Genomic DNA, 23136 nt, shown 5'->3' with positions numbered 1-23136 from the left:
TTATGTACTAAAAAAAATTGGGTGTCATAGTCTCATAAAACAAAACATGTGACTTGGACCCCTATTTCAGATTTTTTTAAAATTTAAAAATAAGAAGATTTGTTAAAAATTATCTCAAAATGTCATTTGTGTAGTAAAATTTGTTATATTCAAGCTCTAAATTCAAGAAAATTAATATAAATTTAGTGATTTTTAAAAAAGAATAAATATTATGAGGATTTTACCATTTTATAAAAATAAAGAGCAATTCTATAATGTCAATTAATAAATAACGAGACAATGAAAATAATAACCACAAATAAATAGCCCCATAAAATTTTAGGTTCTCACTCTCTTCTTTCATTATTTCTTTCTCCTTCTTGTTTTTTCTTTTTTTTTTTTTTGAGTAATTCTTCTAATTTTCTTATTTAAAATAAAGCTCTTTATACCCAAAGTTGCAGTAGAACCAAAAAAGATTCAAATTCTGTCCGTTACAAAGAAAACCCAAACTTTTCCCTCTATAGTCTCTACTCAACGATTCCACAAACTAGGGTTTCAATTTCTCATATTCAACCAAATTTCAGTTAACCTTTTTCATTTATCTTAATTCTCCTCTCAAATTCCCTAAAATTCTCACAAAACCCACAATTTAATTTCTCCTATATCCTCCTCAGAATTAGCTATGAATCTCTTAAACCCTCAAACCTCCAATTCCTCTTCAACAGAATCTTACCAAACCATGTTACAAGAATCAATTAATATTTTCTTATCCCAACACCAATCTGGAATTTCTGATTTTTCTCACTTCAATTTGATGTTTTCTCGCATAATTCATACAATGCCTTCCCCACCGATTGAACTAATTTGGTTTCACTCGGCTGTAAATTATCATACCCACAAAAACATTACTACCCAAGATGTTAATTTAGGAAGAATTTTCACTCTTAAAGAACTTTTTCATTCATTAAATTCTTGCTCTGGTCCATGTTGTAGTAGTCTTAAAAAAGTTGCTGTATTAGCCCCATTAACTTTTGAGTTGTATAATTTAGTTTCTGACTTAATATCAAACACTAAATCAAGCTTAGATGAAGTTATTAAAGTAGAAATTGGTTGTTTTATGGAGGGTTTAGTGAGTTTTATTAGTTTGTGTTGTTGTGAGGCAGTAGATGACCATGATGATGCTCTTGTGTTTACGCCTTGTTTTGTTGATTTGGTTAAAGTTTGGACAATTCAAAAACGGGAGAGTCGGTTTGCATTTGAGGATGATGTTAAGATGTTTTTCCCAGTTATCAGTGGTGAAGTTCACAATGAGCTTTTGATGGGTGGTAGGGTTGGTCTCTTAGCTGGGATTGTAATGTACCAGACATTTTTGCTGTATCTTTGCTTGAAGTTTGTTTGGGAGGATTCACAGGAAAAGCTGAAAGCAGATGTTCTGAGCTTGGTTGTAAGTACCAATAGTGGATTCAGGAGTTGTTACTTCTTTGGTAAGATTACTTTTTTCTTGCCATGTATGCTTGTGTAATTTTATGGATTATGTTATTGTTAGGGAAGCCATAACATGTAAGAACTGCTTCTTACTATTTACTAGTATTCATGTAATTATTGGGGTGATTAGTAGTATCTACTTGATTGTTTTGTTTAATGTACTAACTAATAGCCCCCCTTCTTACACCGTTTACTATTTGGGAACTAATTTATCAATCAAAATTTGTTATGTATTATTCTTGATCTATAAGTGAAAAATATTTTAAATGAGATCTTATTTGATTCTCAATGTATTGGATAAAGTGCAAAAAGAAAATGAGACATGTGTGCTGGAGAGGAGGGAGTAAGTGACATGAACACTAAAAAATCATTTCTATGTTTTGCTTGATGATGGGGAAGTTCTTGTTGTTATTGGCATTGGCATCTGGTATAGTTCTGCTGTTACGTTTCATGTATTGAAACTGCGTACTATAACATACTGCACTTACCGTGTCTAAACAAATTATTAGCAACGAAGTAAAGAAAGGGTGGATTTGTTTTGACATGGAACAACCATATGTATGAATTTATTTTAACGAGATGATAGATACAGCATTCTCTAAGAACTCCATTTGCTGTTTCTCTAAGAACTTTTGGATCTATATTGATTCAACAAGAACAACAATGACAAAATCTTAATCCCAAGAGATAAGGGTTGCCTGAATGAACGAATAGATTAGTTTTGGTGGTCGTCCACATGGATTTTATATTGATTGAACAAGTTGATTCTTGATTGGGAGCTATGGTTGACAAAGATTCGTGTACAACAGCAGATAGGTCGTTGTTTGCCATTATTGCATTGTCTTCTTTGCAACCCGTCGCCCCTCCTTTACCCAAACGTTCTGTGTGTGTTCACTTTAGTTTCATCAATGGTTAGTTTGCTTGTTCTCTTTTAACAATCAGTGCTTAGCCTACATAGGAAATAAAGTTAGGCTACTTATACTTTATTTCCTCTCTTTAGTGTGTTCTAACATATTGTTTTTACCTGGTAAAATTTTTGATTGTTTTCTGATGCTTTGAGTTCGGAAAAATTGATTTTCTATCTTATTTTGGTGGTCTTCAAGAGTTGTGTACTTGTGTCTTCTACAAAGTGTACTCTCCTTAGCTTTATCTTGAGAACTGGTTCTTGAGCTCTCTTACATGGCGGCTTTCTTGATGCGATGTTTTCACCTTATGCCAGACAAAATAGTATGAAAATATCTTACTGGTGAATCTTTGGCAGACATTCTTCTCAAGATGCTGTTGGAATCCAGTTTGCCCGTTTTATCTCTACTGGTAAGCATGTATTTTCTGTGTCTTTGAGATAATCCTTTACATAAGTTTTGCTGATGTTATCAGATATATGTTATGTGAAGATAAACATGTCTTTTAGCGTTCTGTCACAAATATGTTGACTTCATCATTAGTCAGCTATTAGCATTTTGTACACTACAGTTAGAGGAGTTCCTTGCGGACTGGATACTCGAATTGTAGACAACGCCCTCTTTTTTGGACCGTATTAAATGATGGAAACGCTTTGATGGGTAACCTATCACCTTTCTTTAAGAGGCAATGTAAATTCTAATGACACATAAACAATTTAGCTTGGGTTGGTGTTGGTGTTGGTGTTTACAGACTGCGGTTGATGAGGTTCTTTTGCGAGAAGCCATTTTTGATGCTATCATCTTAGAAGATTTATTTGATCGAGGATGTGGAATTCGCCTTTGTAGCCATCACTCGAACATACTTGCTTCAACATGGTTGTTTGTCGCAGACAAGGCGATGCAATTTGTTCGGTACGAGGCATGCTAAGTTCTATAGTTGGAAGCCGTTACTTTGTTATATCTTGGATGTTTAATCGACTTTGGCTGCAGGTGTAATGGCGATCATGATAGACTCGTCTTTTACATGAAAGCTTTCTCGAAATCGTTCATACTCTCTCAGTTATTGAAGTGGGTCTCTACACAAATCGTTGCGCTAGAGAATGCAAATAAAATTAATTTCTCAACTCCAACTGCTTTTATGGGTGAGTGAGTCTTGTCGTGACCCTCGTAATCTTTCTCTCCGATAAGGGCTTTGGACTTGACTTTTGTCTTCTGCAATGGCAAGTTGGGATGAGGTTTGATATAGATATTATGTGTTTTTCATTCTGATATATGCTAGCTATTGAGCCATTTTTACAAAGTTTCTCGTTTCGCAGCAAGTCTTGTATGAGACCGTCTCACTGTTAGACAAGCCCATACAAGTAGCCCATTAGTAAAAGAACATTAAAAAAACAATAAAATTTGAATTAACACTTGTACAGCAAGCATTTTTTTAAAATAGTTTGGGTTGACCCACGTCTCACAATGAGATGGCCTCATTAAAGAATTATATTTTCGTATAAGCTTGAAGGCGTTTCTGTTTTTCCTGTATACATCCAACTCTTTGATTGTGAACTTTTCTTGTTTCAGAATGGCTATTACAGGTTACGAGTCAAGCCTCGAGATGCTTTATTAGTGATGAGTTCTCGATGCTTCTTGAAAAAGCCATGAATTACTTGTCCGACATGAAAAGAGCGCTACCATGCTTGGAGCCAAACGATAACCATGTCATCTTTGACCACAAAGAGTGCAGAGACGAGGATCATGAGATGATTGATTCTACAGAGGGTGCTAAAACAAGTTGTGACTCGAACTTTGCAGGCGCATGTAGAAAGCGTAAAGGAGAAAAAGATGAAGGTGACTTACGAGTGAAACTTTTTAAGTACCAAATCCATGATAGTCCGATAAAGAATATTTTGCCTTTCCAAAATGAAGTTGGTCTGATCAGACGAAGCTACGCCTTTCCAAAAATAGACACAGAAAGTTCATTCTGAAGGTCAAGCAACAGGAAACTCACAGAAGATTCTGCACGTAATATGTGATTGAGTAATGGTTTCTAGAAGTATGCAGTTGTAAGCATAGTAGTAGTCATCATCATCATACCCAGTCTATCCCGCTCTTAGGAAAAACTAGGGTCTGGGCATAATAGTAGTAGTATATATAAAAAAAAGTCTAATTGTCTTTTCTAGTCATTCTGATCAACAAGATTGCCCCAATTAAATCTTCCTCTTGAGCAAATTAGTGCTGAGATTGATGATCCAACTCCAAGGTTTAGACCCTTTTATAACAGATTGCTTGATTCGGCTCTTCTTCGCCTTTTCTCTTTTCTTGGTGTAGTCGCTTGTGTTGCTGCACTCTTGGCTGTTCTACATACCGAGTAGTCAAGTACCGACTAATCGGAAGTAGAAATCTTCACTAGTGAAGGGGGCCTCAATGCATAACTTTACAACCTTATTCCGCCACTACTTGACATCGGGATGGAAAGAGCTAAATATAGAAAGTTTCGATCGTATTACACCAAATGCACAAGAAAATCCTAAGAGTGAACCATCAATTATCGGTCTTAACCTCTCTCGAACACCTCAAAATGTGGATATAAAGGCTTAAATAAGTGGTAGAAAATACTCCTTTATGCTTCAGGAATAGTAACTTTTGACTCAAAAGCTCTCACATATGGAAATATTGTCTACTCCTCAACATATTATAAGCCTTTTGTTTCCATTCTTGCATCGGATAAGTCCCTAGGTAAACACTATAAACAGTTATCCAAGTTCCTACTCTACATTTGTATTGTTTTATAACCACAAATAATTTTTTTCCTATAGTTATTATTTTTTTCTAATAAAACATAACATTAATAATCTTTCACATTTGTTATCTATAGTGTAAAAATAAAGTCGCGTCAATACATTGTAACAATAAAGTATTTTAGTTTACCGTAAATAAAATATAAATTTCATTAACCGCAATAATTGCGATTGTTATTATGATTATAACAGAAATAAAAATAGTATTCTCTGAGAATTCCATCTATGTTTTTTATTTGGCTTGAAAAAAACTTAACTATCACTTGTATTTGTGGAAAATGGTATATAAAAACTATGTGGAATTATAAGACAACAGTCAATGTGTGCCCTTATTTTCTAAGGACAAACAATAGGCACGATTATTTTATAAATTCTATAGTTAAGATTATTTTATTGGGCTAATTTATTATATATTTATATTCTTAAAGTAATCACTTGTAATTTTATATGTATAACTTATAATCTTAAAGTGATTACTTACAATCTTAAATTGACCAATTATAATCTTAAAGGGATAACTTATAATTTTAAAGTGATCACTAATAACCTTGAAATGATCTCTTATAATCTTAAAGTGATCGATTATAACCTTAAAGAATCACTTACAATTTTAAAGTGAATATTTTTATGGTCTTAAGATAGTCACTTATAATCTTAATGCGCTTGTAACTTTAATATGATCAATTAGAAAACACAAATTGTTATATAGGCGGTCTTATTGTAACATACTTAGGACAAACACCCGATCTAATACAATTTCTGCTAATATGAGCTCATAATCATAAAGTCATCTACTCGTCTTACTAAGAGATAAGCTCATACAATTAAGGAAAATAAGCTCATTAATGTATTGTACAACAAAACCCTTGAAAATCCGCCACAAAATTGTGACCAAAACAGAAAATTTGAACAAAATAAGCTTCTTTTGTAAAACAATTCTCAAAGTGAGCTTGGGAAACTTTTATTATTAAAATAAACGTTTTGTAGTCCAAGCCTTAAGTATAACAACAAACAATTACTTAAACTAACGTAATTTAAAGCCCTTTAATTTAAAAGGTCTTTTACAATCGAACATCTTTCACATGTCTTAAACCGCCCTACGGTCAGACTTACAATCAGTTACAATTAAGGAAATGATTAAGTTAATGAGGTTGGTCCCAAGTTGTTCACCATCTTCCCATTCAAGAATTGAAGCCTTTAGAAGTGAAGGATTCTTGTTGATTTCATCCCAAAGAGAATAATGTGTTCTTGGCATCACATAGTCTGTTTCTTTGAGCTTTAAACTTGGGCAGTAATCATTGATCCCATCCCCAACATAAATGATTCGTTTCTCTAAACAAGATGCTTGAATCCTTTTTAAGACCATTCCCTATTATCCAAACCAAAATACATTAGCCGCCTGTTTGGTAATTGGTGTTAAAAAGTGGTATTGAAAATAACTTACATGATAACTTTTACTGAAATATAACATGTCATTTCCATGATAATGCATTAGAGAAATTTGTGAAGACAATAAGATGATTGAAAGAGAATAAATATATAATCGTTAATATTATCAAGAGATTTTCCTATCAAAAGTACACTAATTTTTTATTATCATTCGCACTATTTGATACCGACTATCAAATGGGACGTAGGTGTTATCAGGGTTTGTGAGGAAGAGTTGTATGTTTGAGGCCGAGAGATTCTTTGACTGCACTTTCCTTTATGGGTATGAATTGCCGTCTTTCTTTTCTCCTCAGACCCTAATCATAGTTTTCCTATAAGCGGGATACACTGGATATGATGGTAATGATGAGTTGTATGTTTGAGAAGCATGAGAAATGAAAGAGTGTGTACCTTACAAAGATTGGGAGCACAACGGTTGCAACCATGGGAGGAGGATTTAGAATCATAAAAAGGTGTAATCTTAAGTCTTCCATCCACAAGAGTTGTTGCTAAATTTGTGTTTTATTTCACTAAAACACTCAAATACTCCATGATGCTTCAATATAATCTCAATGAATGACGTATTTGAATCGTTTACAATCCTCAAATCACACCTATAATAATAATAATAATAATAATAATAATAATGAAAATTTGTAAAAAATTTTCACCACTATTGTTGATTGACTTAAAATACTTAATACTATCATTAAAGACTGTATAACCCTAAGTATTGAGATATTTGTATACTCCAAGTCCCCAACTATTGCTAATTGACTTAAAATACTAAAAACAATCGGTTAAAAATAATGTGCATAGTGTTTAAGGTTAAATATCTCAATACTTGAGGATATATAATGATAGTTTAGAGTATTTTGAGAGAATTAGCAATAGTTAGAATATTTCTTTTACAAATTTTCCAAATAATAATAATAAAAAATAATGGATGAATATAGAACCCAAATTGATAAAACAATATATATGTATACCCTGAAGCATATGCTGATTTAATGGCATTGATGATCTTGGGAGACAATGGAAGCTTAATCAAACAATTAGCAATATCTTGTAATGTTGTGCACTTTGAATGGAGTTCCTCCATTCATTTGAACCTGTAAAATCAACACATAATTAGGCACGGCAAACACGGGTGCAGTATGCTCTATCAATACCCATGTTCATCTAAAATTTTTACGCCCATTAATTACCCGCTCTTTATATTTATGTTCATCCACTACCCATCAGATTTATACCGTATCCAACCCAATTTAGACAGATGCGATGTGAATCATGTTTAATTTTATCCATATGTCATTCTAACATAATTTTAAATAAATAATAATTTAGAAAAAAAAAACTAACCATAAGAGAGGTGTAAGGCATGGAAAAAAGGAGTTGAAAAGATGAGTTAAGCCAAGATTACAAATAATCCAATCATCACTATCAAACTCAATTATGGTTTTATCAAAATCAAATATAATCACTAATTCTTGTTTTGCCATAATCAAATACAATGCAAATAGGAGTATTTCTTTATTTTGATTTTTGAAGATCATTGAACAACAAGTGTTTTTCTATATTTTGCCATAATCAAAGCCGCCTTATATTTTGTGATCAAAGCCGCCCTCTAACCCTAATGTATATTTTTTTATCACCTTTTAAAGATTTTTTTAAATAAAAATAAAATAAAATAAAATTATGTTTGAAACAATAATTTCAATTTGTAGATTTCAATTATAAAATCATAAAGTACTTCGTATCATTTGATTGGAATATGTGAGAGTTTTTTTAGTTAAATGATGCTTTCTCAGAGAAACACGAGGAAAAAGAATTTGAAAATGGTAAGATTTGAAAAGTCTTTATCAAATTCTCAATGTTAGTTGCTTTTAAAACGATGGCGAAATTAGCTTAAATCCAAACTTAAATTATATTGATTTGTCTAACATTAAATTTGATTCAATTCTAGATTTTAAAATGAAATAATTATTCTCAAATATAACAAAAAGAAATTAAGTTTTCTTAATTTACAGGACAAACATTGACAAGTTCCTCAAAGATGAGTTATGATATATTTATTCTTAGACCATATTTAAATTCACCTTCAAAAATAATTAATTGATAAAAATCTGTAAAAATCAGTTACAATCAGTAAATTTATTTTAATTACTTTCTCCATTCTTTTTTGTTTGTACATTTTATTTTTTGTATGCATTTTAAAGCAAATTTTAAGCCTCGACATCTCTTAGTACGCTTAATTAAAAATTGTAAAAATTATATATTAAAATTGTTTGCATCAAGACAAATCTAACAAAATTCTACATGAATATATTTTATATAACAGTAGCGGTACTCTCGATACAAGATTAACATTTAATAATGATAATAATAATAATATCTAATACAACAATGTAGCGGAAGTCTCAAATACCGAACTGTTAAAAAAACTTCAAATCATACAAACTAAAATTCTTTAAAATAAAATAGTAAAAAATATTATATCTGATAAGAAATATTATTTGTTCAAAATAAAAAAGAAATACATTATAATCAAGTCATCATGAAAAGTACAAAAAGCAGCTAAGTTCTCGATATATAGTAAATATTGCGGCCTGGATCGAATCTGAAGCTAAACCTTCCTGCAAAATACTGCCATCCATGATACGGATGACAGCCGTTTGAATCGGAATCAGCGCCTAACGCCGAGTACAAACTCCTCAACAATATAATAATATGACAATCATAATATATTCATGAGATATGCAAAAGTACATTGCAAGCCTTGATTTTAAGTTCCTCGGTTCTCGTTTCTCATTTTTAATTCTAGAAAATTTTCAACAATTTTTCACATTTATCACACGAATGTAAATAACGTATTGGCTACAGTCACCTACACTTGGTAACTATAAGGTTCATCCAATGGTTCTACTTAGACCCAAAAATCACATTTGCACAACAGACATAATAATGACTATCTGATATATGTAAGGGTCTAGCTAGAGGAGGAACATGTTCCACACTCTAACTGTGATGGAAGTCGTCACTCCACCAATTTTTATGCTCAAGCTTCTACAGGATGGGACTCTCTCGGACCCCCTGTCTAACCCCGCATTTCTACATGCCAGGAAACACAAGCGCCGGATTACACGCCGGTCCGTGGTTCGACATTTCCTTACTATCAGAGTTCTTCATCCAAGTACACATAATTTCAAGCAAGACTCCATGTTATTTATTTCACATTTCTATAAGTCAACCCTAGTCTAGTCAAACTCCAAGTCAACATCCTTTAAAGGAAAAGTCAAAATATTTGCTAATTCGATAATTAAGAGATTACCATAAAAAAAATTCACAAATTATGACAAGATTCTAGGGGCTATATAAGTTCTTTACAAGACTATATAAACTTATAAAACTTAAAGAAAAATTTTCGTAATATTTAATAAGGAATTTTTATCGATTAAACATATAAATTAATTAAAAATCCATAATAACCAATAAAAAATATTCTAGAAAAATATATTAGATGTTCAGAAACTATATGAAGTTAGTTTTGGACCAGAAAGTTCAATAAAAATGAGCCTATGCATTTTAACTAAATTGTTTGGCCAATTTACCGATAAATCGACATAAAATTATTAATGTCCTCAAATATCCACGAAAGTTTGTCCAAGGGTTCTCATATAATCCTACTACATATGAGAGTGTCCCATAAAAATTTTAAGTCCAAAATAGTCCGTTTAATATTTTTTTTATATTTTATCGATTTTAAATTTACCGTTTTATTTAAAATTCACAAGGGTCAATAGATGGTCATATAAGCTTATCCAATGATCAAATTTCAAACCTACTGTCCATATAATAGTCCCATAAAAATTTCAAGTCCAAAATAGTCCATTTAGTATTTATTTTATATTTTAACATTTTTGTGTCTTTTCGGTTAGTAGCCAACACTTAGTAAAAATTCATAAAAAAAAAAAACCAAAAGTTTATATTTTGGTTCAAACTTGTAGGAGATATAATAATATGATTTTATTAACTAATTTATCCATTAATAATATATTTAACCCCTTTTAATATATTAGAACATATTTTATTACTTAAAATTCCATAATTGACCATTTAATGAAATTATTTTATGAAAATGAACCTAAATGATTTTTTAACTTTTAACTACTGTAAAGTTCATATAAAATATACTCCTAAAGTTCCTAAGCCCACACAAAATTTATTCAGAACAAGAACTTCACAAAAAATCACAAAATACCGTTTTTACGTATTTTTACATGATAGAAATTCATGCAAGAACATTAAAGTAAAAATCACATAAAATTTACATGCAAGAACATTAAAGTAAAAATACACATAATAAAATATATATCCATCAATAACATTATATAAATGAAAAATTTTCAGATTTATATATTTTTCTTTCGTGACTTTAATTTAATACCGATTTCGGGTAATAATCACAATACTTGAATATTTATAATATAAACATGTAAATAACATTTCTAGCATTATTATATATAAAAACATCATAAATTTTCAATTTATAACATGCATATACTTAAACTTATAATAAACACTTTATTTTTACTTTTAACACAAAAAAAATATAATATTCTTACTTTGAGTGAACATGCAAGATAAAATTAAATCAATCTAACATATTGTCATATCTTTCACATATTCAAGTAGATATAATGTAAATGTCACATAGTAAGAAAGTTAAGAGTATGTACCATTTTAGCTATCAAGTGGTACTAAGACTAAAATAGAGAATAAATAAGAAAATGCTCCCCAAATAATATATTCTTCAAGAAACTCCAAGAATGATAATCTCCCAAAATAGTTATTGAAAAATAATAATCCAAGCTCGAAAGAGGAAAAAAAAAAACTTCTCAACCTATTTAAACAAAACTCAAGTTAGTAAGGTGATGGGTAAAAATTCATCCCCTTTTTTATTTTTTTAAATGGACAAACTTTAAGAGAAAATTTGATGAACTTGACTTAAAAATGGATGATGTTAAGCTTGTTCTTCAAGGGATTCTTCAAATAAAAACATAAAAAACATAAGGAAAAAAAATAAGGAAAGTTAGGAATGTGTTTAAGTGCGTATTAAGGAGGAAGGATGAGTAAAAATCAAAGGGACATGGGGAGGGGATATAATCAGCTTGTAGGGGCTGATTTGGAGGGTTTATCATGCTTAAAAATGGACTAATTGTGGTGCATGCAAGTCTAGGTAGGCTAGAATAGGTGTAAGAATCTCTAGGTGGTTTGTGTAAGTGAAGATATAGTGAAATAATGATGTTTTGTTAAGGGAAAAGAGGGCTAGTTGTAGGGGCTATTTAGAGCTGATTTTTAGCTTAAATTTATCCTATTTTGGTGCTAGTAGGTGTACATCAAAATAATGGGTAAGCTTGCTTAAGGTTTGGTATTGAAATTTAGCTTAGTTTGTATTCAAAATTAGCTAAAAATACACTTTAAAGTTGATAATAATATTCATAAATATACTTTGTGTCAAAACATATAAATCAAAGTTATAAAGTCGAAAAAAAATAATTTAACAAAGTCCGGTTAAGAAAAATAACTTAAAACGCAACGTTTTGACGAAATCGTAAAATAAATAAAAAAAAAAATATATATATTTGTAACATAAAATAATAAATAATTTATTAGAAGTATAAAATAGATTTTTGACGAAAATTAAAGTTGTAGAGTTATTAAAATAATCATTATGCAAATTGTTTTGGAAAACGAGTTTAAAACGTAGACTTTAATTAAATCGTAAAACGATTTTAAAATGTAACAATTCTCGTAATATAAATAATAAATAAGCTTTTTGGGCTATTTGAAAATGATAATAAGGTTTTAGGGATTTTGGTGGTTTGATTTTGGTAATCGGGTAATTAAGAAATTTTAAATCGGAGACAAAGGATAATTAATTGGATAATTGAGGTTACGAAATTGAGTCTGTTACATTTTATCTTTAATATATACTTCAAAATTCAAATTTAAATTTCTCTCTCCTAAAGTGAAAAAACTTAAGATGGACAAACAAAAAGGAACGGGGGAATAGTAAAAGTTAGTTAACACTAGTAAAAATCAGTTTTAATTAATAAAAATTAATAAAACTAATTTTAATGAGTAAAAACTATTTTTTAACTAATAACTAAAAATCAATTTTAATAAGTAAAAGTCATTTTAATCACTAAAAACTAGTTTTAACTAATAACTATGAATCAATATAAATCAATTTCATTCAGTCATAATAAATATAGTTTAGTTTTCATCAGTAAAAATAAGTTATATTAGTAAAAATTAATTTCAATTAGAGAAAAACAATAAAATTAGTAAAAGTCACGTAAACTAAACAAAGTCTTATTCTTAGTAGAGAATTTGTTTTAGTGCCTAACATATTCCATTACAAAGGATTTAACAATGTAGCACTATTCCTAATTGGTTCTAACTAAATTACATTTTTTTTGTTTATAGAGATTTAGGTAAGAATTAAACTTAAGACATTATCAGGAGAAAATTATAATTGCTTCAATTGAAATAAGACCCAATTCTCAAATTAGTAACTAACAAATTCTTAAAAAAGAAAGTAAAAAATTTATTAGCTAAAAAAAACAAAGATTTATTTTTTTGCATAGAATTTCGGAAAATGGTATTTGTAGTTGTATTTATAATCCTAAGGGCTATATATAAGGAATTAAAATGTAGTATATACAAAACATTTAGTATATCATAAGAATAATTTAGGGACATATTTTTCTATTTAGGGAATTTTTTAGCCTTATTATGACATCTATTTTATTATACTTGCTAGAAGTATATTTTTCTTATTTAATAGTTTTAAATTACTTGTTATGTTATTGTTTTTTGCAAAAAATAACTATGTTAATTTATATTTTCCCTTTTTTTCTAAAACCATATCTCATTAGCTGTTACATCTTTGTTTTTAGAGGTTTTAATATTCTTTTTAACATAAAGATATTAATTTTATAATTTTTGTGCAAAATTCTTGTGTAACATATAAAACAGAACGGAAGATGTATGATATTCCAAGGAAAAAAAAAATCAGCCAAACTAAACTAAATTAGAAATTAGTTAATCATTGTGTAATTAGAAATATGACATTTAGTAGAGCATTGCTATAGCCTATATGACGTGATAAGTTGTGGACTAAGTGACTTCCATAATTTCACTAGTCCCATAAATAGGGCATAGATGCTTAATTGCCAACTTCTAATTGATATGTTTTGGCACAAGACTAAATTATGCTCCTTTATTTTTAGGAGTTAGTCAACGTTTTTATTTTGCTATCTGCTTTTTATTTGATAATATTTATTAGTATTATTTTATATTTTTATATTTTATCCATAATTCTAATATTCTACCTGTTTTTTAGTTTTTGTGCCATTTATCATTGTATGAATTTCATAGAGACATGATACTGTGTATTGATGGCAACAATGTGAGATTTAACAATGTGATACTATGAATCGTGTGATCAAAGAAAGGGTGGAAGCGAATCCTTAATATGTAGGAGGAAAGCAAGAGATATATGTCAGTTGAGTCCATCGTATCTGCAACGTGGGGATGATACACTTCATTGAGGTTGGAGATACGATTGGTATGTCAAAAGGTGTTCAAAATAGAACTAATGATCTGATATTAATTCGACCTTATAATCGAATCCGACTTGATCCAACTTCAAAATAAATTTAAAAATATGTAGAAATCAATGTGGACACAAGATCAAATTTAAACCTATCCAAAACATATGACTGAAAATTAATTTAATCCGATAACCTAAATGAATACTTTTACTTATCCTTTGAGATTATTAAGATATACCCAAGAGTTTTTAAAATTATGTGGTACATGATATTGGTAGCTGAGTAGCTATAGGTCGTGGGCAAATCAAATGGTAATGTTTGAAAAGATTCTAGTCCAAGTCCTGGTTGGATTGTTAGTATTAAAAGTGGATAGCATAATCTCACTTCATTCTTATATGATTGCCTTTGATTTGAATAATGAATCCATTTATGTAAGCTAATGGGGATGTTTTATTTCCATGAAACACTTTATTTTTTTTATTTTAGTCTGTCTTATTAAATTTGTACGTTTTTATTTTTTAACAATGATTTTGCTTTATTTTTTATTCTATCCCTCTATCTTATCTATTTGTTTGTGCCATGCACATGTATTTTGTTTTGTTCTCCAACTACAAATTAATTTTTAAACTCCAAATTTTTGATAATTACTCAAAGCTCAAAGGGCTAAAAGAAATACCAAATTTTGTATAGTTAGTCTCTAACTCAATTTTTCGTGTACTAATTTTATGTGACACATCATTTCTTTTGTTTGGGATCTTTACATAAAGAGGCTAAATAGGTATTAGGTCAATGAGGTGGCTAATATTTAGAGCTGAAATATAATTTTGAAAAGCATGTTTGAAAACGACAATTTCATTTGAAAATTTGGAATTAATTCAAATTTATTATTTGGCAAATTAAAAATTCTAAAATTTTTGAATTTAAGTTAAATTCCACCATTATTTTTAAAGTAGTTAAAGTTAAGAATTTACTACTAAACCCTTGTCATTCTCAAACTCTTCATTTATGATTTCATAATTAAAATCAATAATTTAAAATGAAATACTTATCCCCAAACACTCCATTAAGTGTGACTTTCATGTATTAATGAGTGAACTTTATTAAAGGAGAAAATTTAAAGCTCTACGGTGTAAGTTCAACTTTAAGCACTAAAGTGTAAGTTCAAGCTTTGTGAGTAATATTTCATTAATAAAAATATGGATTATGTTTACTGATATAGAAACCTGTACAATTCACATAACACAAATAATAACAAAAGTTATCTCTTAATAACAAAATCTTATGCAACTTAACACAAATATAAGAGTTAACATAAATTAATAAATATTTTAAAACAGCTACTCTTGTGAGAGACTGTCTCTAATAGAGGCGACCTCAAAACCAAAAGCTCACATTCTTATTTTCTCTTTAATTTGTATCAGTTGGGATATTTAACCTATATATCTAATGCGTCTTTCAAAGAAACGGTCTCTTACAATAATTTTCTGATTTTAAAATAGTTCATTTTTATTGGAAATAGAAAAACTTTCAAGTCTTGGGCCCCATGAAAATGGGCTTAAACAAGTACACCACATATAATAGAGAAATATAATTCACTAAAAATGTCACACAAAATTACCAAATGTGTGATCCTACTCAAATGCTACAACCTACAAGTTCCCATGGAAGCTGGCAAAACAGTAGCAACCCAGGAATCACCATATCAGCAATTTATGTACAATTGCCTTCATCTTCTACTCAAAACCTAATACTTCTATATACACATACACATAAATAAACAATACATACATATAAATATATCATTCATATTCACCTTACCAAATAACTACAGCTAATCACCAACACTTTCCCTTCACCTTTGATTATAATCATACACACATAATTGGCTTCTACTACTATTATTGTTGTTGCTTTCTTCGTCGTGCTGGCGGCTTCCCTTCTTTCGGTTTAGCTCGGAGCACATTTCTTCGACTAGAGGTTTCCAAAGACGAACTCGGGCATTGATAAACCAATTTGAAACCTTTAGCATACACAATCAAGAACAAGATGATCAACCATTCAACATTATAATTAGGAATTTGATATGTAAAAACTTTAACGCGGACCTTGGAGAAAATCAACGTGAGCAGGTAGATTCAGAAAAAGTTCAACACAAAATCGTAAAATTATATTAAAAATTATTCCGATTTTAAACTTAGTGCCCTCAGATGCAAGGGCATGCGGACACCTGGGTTTGACCACGCTTCAACCATAACTAGGAAATGAGTTTAGCAGACACGAGTATTGGAGAAGTAACTTCTCATCAACAGCAGCAGGAAAATGATTCACAACCAGTAATCAATTACAAGCTAAAAATTGATCGAATATATTAGATACCTGGCTCCTTGTCAATCCACTTTTAATAGCAAGCAAGTGCTTCTCTGCATCTTTTGGGTACCTGAAAATCATCAATGTTTAGACCCTTTTAGCCGGTACTCAAAAGAGTAAAGGATCATCTATTTCTAATGTTTATATTTGGCATCAGGTTTGAAGACGGCTCGTGCTGCATCCACACAAAGCCCAAAGGGCTCTTATGTGCGGGATTGTGTTAGATTATATAACATATCTTGAAACCTCAACCATCAGCTTAAACTTTTGGTTGAATTGGTTCTTTGACAAGTTAGACGCAGAAACTAATGCCAGAGAAGTTCATCCAACTACCGATGCACTTGAAGCCATCGATATCATTTCACTTAATTTGCATCACTCGGGCGTTAATTCATCTTTGCAACTTTAACTGTTTATCTAGTGAATGATCAATCGACATCGAGAATAACTAAACAAATAACTAATCAAGGCATAAACTCACGGGTGAAGAAAGTTGTCGAACATCCATGCTCGTAAGACTGATACAGATCTCTCTGGAAGGCCTCTTTGGGGTCTCCACATTTGATCTTTTCTCTTCATTTGTTGAATCGTCCATTGCTTTTGAATGAAAGATTTGTCTAAAGACCTTCCATTACTGTATCTCGGACTTCCACTATCCATTCCCATGGCTAGGATTTGATTGCTTATTCTCTCTCGAAGATTTTTGTAGAAGAATGAGATTGTTTGAAGAGCAAAATATGAATGTAGTTGAGGATCCAGCTCAGTTGCAGCATGAAATGCAGATATTACCATGTGTATCTCATCTAAGCACCGGTTATACCGATCATCCACCTGCAAAATAAGATTGTTTGAATCATTTTGAGCGAATTGCGAATTTAAAAGGCGAACTAACTACCGAATTATGTTTCACTGAAACATACCATTTGTAGCAGAGCTAACATCTGTGCCTTCTTTGAACTTCCAGATGGAATTTCAAACGATCTATCATTGTCGTCAAACTCATTTGGATTGTTGAACGAGGACCCTGGATCGAATAAATGATTTGCAGAAAACGGGTGGTTTGAACTCGAGCTCATACAGTTTTTATAACTAGTCCTGTCCAAACTGTCAAGTGAAAAGCTTGCGATTTCTGAGAGTATTTGCTGTAGCACAGAGTGGTATCTTGAGCCAGATATCACTGGAGAAACCTCGGCAGACCTACTATTGGAGGTGCAACCATGAGGCAACTCGTTGCTGCGATGAGAACTTCGTTCTGAACTTAACCTTGTTTGAGACGAACTGTGGAAAACGCTAGAACTCAAATCGGAAGGAAGTGAGGACCCAGAAGTTGCAAGGCTCAGAGAGAGCTCGTTATGGGATCTCGAAAATCCCATTGGATGACTAGTGCAAACACTATTGGAGCTTGGTAATAACCATTCATTATTTGCGTTTTCGCTACAATTGAACGGTATTGGTTCCAACCCCGATGTAGAGGCTCTCCAATTCATGTCTTGATGGATCAGGATTCCGTTATGATCCCATTTATCATTTAAATCACCAACCGAACCATCATAGCTACAATTTATAGTTGGAATGGAGGGACTCGAAGCATAGGAGATTCCGCTTGTGAACATTTCTCTTAGAGATTCGGGGGGAACCTCTTGTTGAAGAGACATGATCGAGTTATTTGCATCGTTATTGAGCCCATTTCGGGGAGCTAGAACCATAGGTAGTGAGCTAGGAGCAAAAGGGGAACCACCCAAGCAAAGATCTTGAAATATAGAGTTACTTCGGTCAATTAATCCATCGTAGCTGACAGCTTTATCAGAATGAATGGCTTTGTAACATTGCCCTTGCAGCGATGTGAGCAAAGGAAGCCCAAGCATGCTATCATTTTGGGTGTTTTGTTCAAAGAAATTGGTTCGAAGATTTGATTCAGACAACGATTGAGAAGGGATGCCATTAATGATCATAGGTATACCGTTGGGATGATCTAAATGCATGTATGATTCACTCTCCATGATCTTCTAAGTCGAAACAGTAAATCTTTCGATGTTTTCAGAAAAATGACATAATCAAAATAGTCATTTGTATCATCAAAAAACGTCGCTTCATGGCACGCCCATATTACGTAAACTGGAATCAGCTTAGGCTAATACCATTTTGCAGGTAGAATCATCAAGATACATCTTCGGGATGATCGCAAAATTTGATTACGTACCTGAAATTAAGACCATTTGAAACATTGTTACAATACAATCGTGGGTTCATAAAAGGAGGGAACTAGGGAAAGGCCGCCATTTGCAAGTAACGTATGTTGGATTAAAAGCTTAAGTTGATGGTTGACGCCCCAGAATAAATTATATACTTTAACAACGTAGCCATCCGAATATCTCAAAATACTGAAAATGCAAGAAGTCGAAACATATGTACATTGCACATACCTTCTTACAAATCAACATCATTGAAGTATTTGAAAGTGCAACATTAGATATTAGTAGTATCAACAAACATGAAACATGAAGCCACACTGTGATTAGAAATCTACACATGACTACCAAGCCTCAAGACTCTTTAAGGACCGAGTAGACAAAATATTTAAATCTTTAAACTCATGGTTGGAGCCCAGGATATCTTATATACTCTAACACGCAGCGGCACAAAAAACAATGCTTGCCAATCCAAAAATACCAGTGCAGGGCTGAATAAGGGTGAGAAGAGAGAACAATTGAGAGTTCGTACACTCCTCAAAAATTTTCAACAAGAAAAAAAATGCTTACACAATCTGTCAATAGCAATATAAAGAGATATATTCGTTAAGATGATCACTAGGATTATCTATAGAAAACCATCTTTTGGCTTATATTTCATTAATTTATAGTACTAGTTCCTTGAGGGGATATAGTTATGAATTAATCATACAAATCAACGTCTATTTAGTAGAAAGACACGACTTTCACCTTTGCAGAGCACCAAAAGAGATAGGCGAACATGCTAATAGTAAAGCATATTACTTTGAGTTCTACACGGCTTCACTTGACCCTGTCGCAATTGACTAGATTGGCCAATCAAGCCTTGTAAGGAAATTGTTTGCTATCCAACTTGAAAGTTGAAACATACTATATGTTTTAGCATTTTAGAATGTACGCCTTCAAAGCTTCACTGAAAACCCTTTATCAAGGACATCAAACTAAAAAACACAACTATCTAAAATGAAACTTCTAGGCCTAGGATCTCCATACATGTTGGTAAAAGCTAGTTGCCAAAAAGAATATATGGTTTACATAACCATAAAAGTTCTAAACAAAGACTTTTATGGGGTTTGTTTAGGAGAAAAAGAGGTGGAATTAGGTTTCTGGAAATTATTCTACTCATTTGACCTAAATTAAAAAACTTCCACAAACATCCTTGAGTCTCCCCCTCTTTTAGTAAACAACAAGTAACATCCTTCTCCAACTCATGCATTTCTATATTCTTGAAGACAAGACCATCTTGAACATTTTGGGAGCCATGGTTTCATGCCATTATGCTTCTTATTTTGTTCGTTGTACTACACACACGTTTTACTCACTATCTTTTCTCGCACTAAATAGAAAAAAAAACCCAAATAAATTGGATCATCCTAATTTTGTAGCCACCACTTTGCACATGGGGATAGAAGGCCATGATTTAAGATATATAATGCAAAACCTCAGCTCACAATGAGCCTAATAGTGGATAAGAAGTTACCATGACAAGGCCTTGCTTCCATTATAGGCATCAAAAAACCGGGTCACCTTACCCATCCATATCCATCCAAAAATTGCATCAATTGCAGAGAAGAGATAAATCAGTTTCCTAATTCATTCACTGTAGGACAGACTAACAACCATTTAATCTAAGCTCCTAACCCCTTAATAGTGATCACGTTACTAGTGCAATTTGAACTATTAACAAACATCATCATACCCGATAAATCCGCTAATAAAAACTATGATTAGGGGTAAGATAAAGACAAACTATGCCCTTATCAACTTGAAGGGGCTAGAGATGTTCAAAACAGACCCGATGCGATTGTAATTGAATTCAATTTGACCGGACTTCAAAAATGATTTACAATTATGTAAAAAGCAATAAGGACCCCAAAATCCGATTTCAAACCGACCCGAAACACCTAACCCGAAATCAACTCGATGACCCGAATGAACATCTCTAGATGGGCCATATAGGGCATTTATTATGTTAAAGAACCAATTCTTCACTAATAAATGTTGTAACTGTACACTTGCTTTATGCATCTTCAAGCTGAAGTACTACTATTATTATTCTTATGAGACCAGTAGAACCCTCAAAATGAAAGCCACCCATTTATAAACACAGTAGAATTAACACTAAATCTGAAGCAACAAGCAATCTAAGCAAGTTTGAAGTTACAAACTTACAAGTAAAGTTCTAGCTTTGGAGTATTATATATAAAGGGCAAGTATTACTTAAAATAAAGTAGGCATCAAATCATGAAAACAAAAGTAAAAGAGATCAATACAAAAAGAACTAACCTTTCTTGCTTTCTTTCCTTCTTATCATCAATAAAAAAATCTCTTTGATACTAAAAACACAACCTTTTCTACTCAAAAGCTTGCCAAATGTAAACAAAACAATGAAGAGGGGCAAGAATATTCAACCCACAAACATGACTAGTTTAAAGCAAATAAGAACATCCCAAAATATACATAAAATAGCCTTATAATTGAAGGTATAAGGGTTTTGAAATGAGTTATTGATAGTTCCTTTTTATATTGATAGGAATCACCCTACCCTTCCCAAATGTGTTTCCTAAGGACAACCCAAAACAAGAAATCATTGGTTTCTCCTTTTCCTTCAAATAGTACTACAATTATACCTCTAAGGAAACTTCCAAATGACATAGAGTAAATAGTTTTCTCCCCCCATTATTTTGACAAATAAAGGAACCAAGGTAAAAAGCTATGGAAAATTACTACTAAAATCTTCAAAATTTAAATGGCACCAAAAAAAACCCAAAAAAATGTACCAAAAAAGTGAAATGGAATAGTAAAAAAGGACACCCTTTATACTATCTTAGTCTCTTTTGAAGAACCCACAACAACCCAAGAGAAAGAATAGCAAAACTCCAAAATGTTAAAAGCCATTAGGAAAAATGTGAAGAAAATAAATGAAATTCACAGAAAATACTGTAGTATTACTATTGAAAGTAAAAAAACACAAGTGTAAGTCCAAAATAAAGGAAACCCATTTCAGAGAACCTAATCAAAAGAAGGAATATGTATATATAGTGTCATAAAGCATAGTTGTATAGTAAAAAAAAATAAAGGGTGAAGCAGCCAATGGACCCTCTAATCAGGATAAAGAGAGGATGAACCACACACACATAATACAAGAGCAAAACGAAGGAAAAATCAGTGAGTTATTGTATGAAAAGAGAGAAGAAAAAGGAAAACAGCAGTAACTTGGTGCAGTGCCACTCATTTCTGGTGCAGGCTATGTGGGACCCATCTTAACATTGATCACTCTTTTATCCTAATAACCCTTAATTTTTCTGCTTCAGTACTACAATCATGATGATCAATAATTATAGCTGGTTTCATTCATTTTCTGATCAAATTTCTGTTCATGGCTGATGGGTTTTTCTTTTATTCTTTATTTCATTTATTGTTAGAGTATATATCATATCTTGGGCCTCAATCATTAGCTTAAGTTTTTAGTTGAATTAATTTTTTAATATGATATCAAAAGCCAACATGATAGGAGGTTACTGGAATTTTAACCACCCTCCTTATTAGTGGAATATTCACCCTCATTTAAAGTAGAATATTCAGTACCTATGCGCATCCACATTTTAAGCCCAATAGGCTCTCATAAGGACACTTGTTAAAATATAATAACATATTATAGGGCCTCAAGCTCAACCATCAGCTTGAACTTTGGATTAAGTTACTTCCTTTAACATTTAACATTTATGATTGGGAAAAAGTAGTTAACTTACTTTACAGAGTTGATTTAAAGACAGAATCCATGAGCTCATTTGATGAGAAAGGTAAGTGAGTAAAGAAAGTAAAGATTTGATTTCAGGATTCAGGAGATTAAAATGCAACAGGGTTTAAGTAGAGGAGGGGTTTGTGTGTTTCACTGTGCTAAAAGCAGAGTATCCTTTCATTTTCTCTTTGAATACTTCACTGTTGCCTGTTTTATTAGGGGAATGAATAATCATATCATGCTTTTTTTTTTGAAACCTTATGTTTTTAGAATTTTGTTTTGTAATCAAATAATTGCAATCATATAATTTAATTAAAAAATCGGAAAATTACACATGTTATTATTATAACAGTCCCGCTAGATGGAAAATTTTTATCGGTTAATGTGGGCTTATATGGCACATATAATTAACTAACATTTTATTTTTAGCCCTATCAAAAATTTATTAAATTAAGTAACTTGCAGTTTTAAAAGCAGAATAAATTGATGATTATTACTTAGATTGTGATATACAATTTAATTAAAATATTGAAACATTACATGTCCATCCTTATAAAAGTCCACTAGATGGGAAGAATTTTATTGGTTGATGTTGGT

The 23136-nt window shown here is 31.5% G+C and overlaps 2 protein-coding genes across 3 annotated transcripts; one reads left to right on the top strand and one right to left on the bottom strand.

Annotated features, from left to right (window-relative positions):
- Positions 1 to 375: 375 nt before the first annotated feature.
- Positions 376 to 5225, top strand: LOC130797711 (uncharacterized). The gene is made up of 5 exons (XM_057660428.1): positions 376 to 1463; positions 2726 to 2778; positions 3118 to 3278; positions 3357 to 3508; positions 3936 to 5225. Exons 1-5 carry the CDS (start codon positions 662 to 664, stop codon positions 4337 to 4339), a joined length of 1572 nt encoding a protein of 523 aa, XP_057516411.1. The 5' UTR covers positions 376 to 661; the 3' UTR covers positions 4340 to 5225.
- A 10457-nt stretch (positions 5226 to 15682) lies between these two features.
- LOC130797709 (homeobox protein ATH1) lies at positions 15683 to 22599 on the bottom strand. Of its 2 annotated transcripts, none has more exons than XM_057660426.1 (5): positions 22550 to 22599; positions 17490 to 18769; positions 17051 to 17400; positions 16579 to 16639; positions 15683 to 16222 (listed from the first exon to the last, which is right to left on the bottom strand). In XM_057660426.1, exons 2-5 carry the CDS (start codon positions 18567 to 18569, stop codon positions 16055 to 16057), a joined length of 1659 nt encoding a protein of 552 aa, XP_057516409.1. In that variant the 5' UTR covers positions 18570 to 18769; positions 22550 to 22599; the 3' UTR covers positions 15683 to 16054. The 2 variants fall into 2 exon arrangements, with proteins under 2 accessions (XP_057516409.1, XP_057516408.1); XM_057660425.1 differs by lacking the exon at positions 22550 to 22599 and adding an exon at positions 21084 to 22121.
- Between the last annotated feature and the right edge of the window lie 537 nt (positions 22600 to 23136).

Source organism: Amaranthus tricolor, chromosome 13, assembly GCF_026212465.1.
Source record: "Amaranthus tricolor cultivar Red isolate AtriRed21 chromosome 13, ASM2621246v1, whole genome shotgun sequence".
Classification (NCBI taxonomy): Eukaryota; Viridiplantae; Streptophyta; class Magnoliopsida; order Caryophyllales; family Amaranthaceae; genus Amaranthus; species Amaranthus tricolor.
This window is presented reverse-complemented; position numbering and strand designations above follow the sequence as displayed.

Bases quoted from the DNA above. Each gene is read 5' to 3' on its own strand.
- LOC130797709 (XM_057660426.1), bottom strand. From the start codon at position 18,569: ATGGAGAGTGAATCATACATGCATTTAGATCATCCCAACGGTATACCT. The intron at 16,640-17,050 runs GTGAGTTTATGC...GATGATTTTCAG, and splicing joins TTCGACAACTTTCTTCACCC to GTACCCAAAAGATGCAGAGA. The intron at 16,223-16,578 runs GTATCTAATATA...TGTATGCTAAAG, and splicing joins GTGGATTGACAAGGAGCCAG to GTTTCAAATTGGTTTATCAA.
- LOC130797711 (XM_057660428.1), top strand. From the start codon at position 662: ATGAATCTCTTAAACCCTCAAACCTCCAATTCCTCTTCAACAGAATCT. The intron at 1,464-2,725 runs GTAAGATTACTT...AATCTTTGGCAG, and splicing joins CAGGAGTTGTTACTTCTTTG to ACATTCTTCTCAAGATGCTG. The intron at 2,779-3,117 runs GTAAGCATGTAT...TGGTGTTTACAG, and splicing joins TGCCCGTTTTATCTCTACTG to ACTGCGGTTGATGAGGTTCT.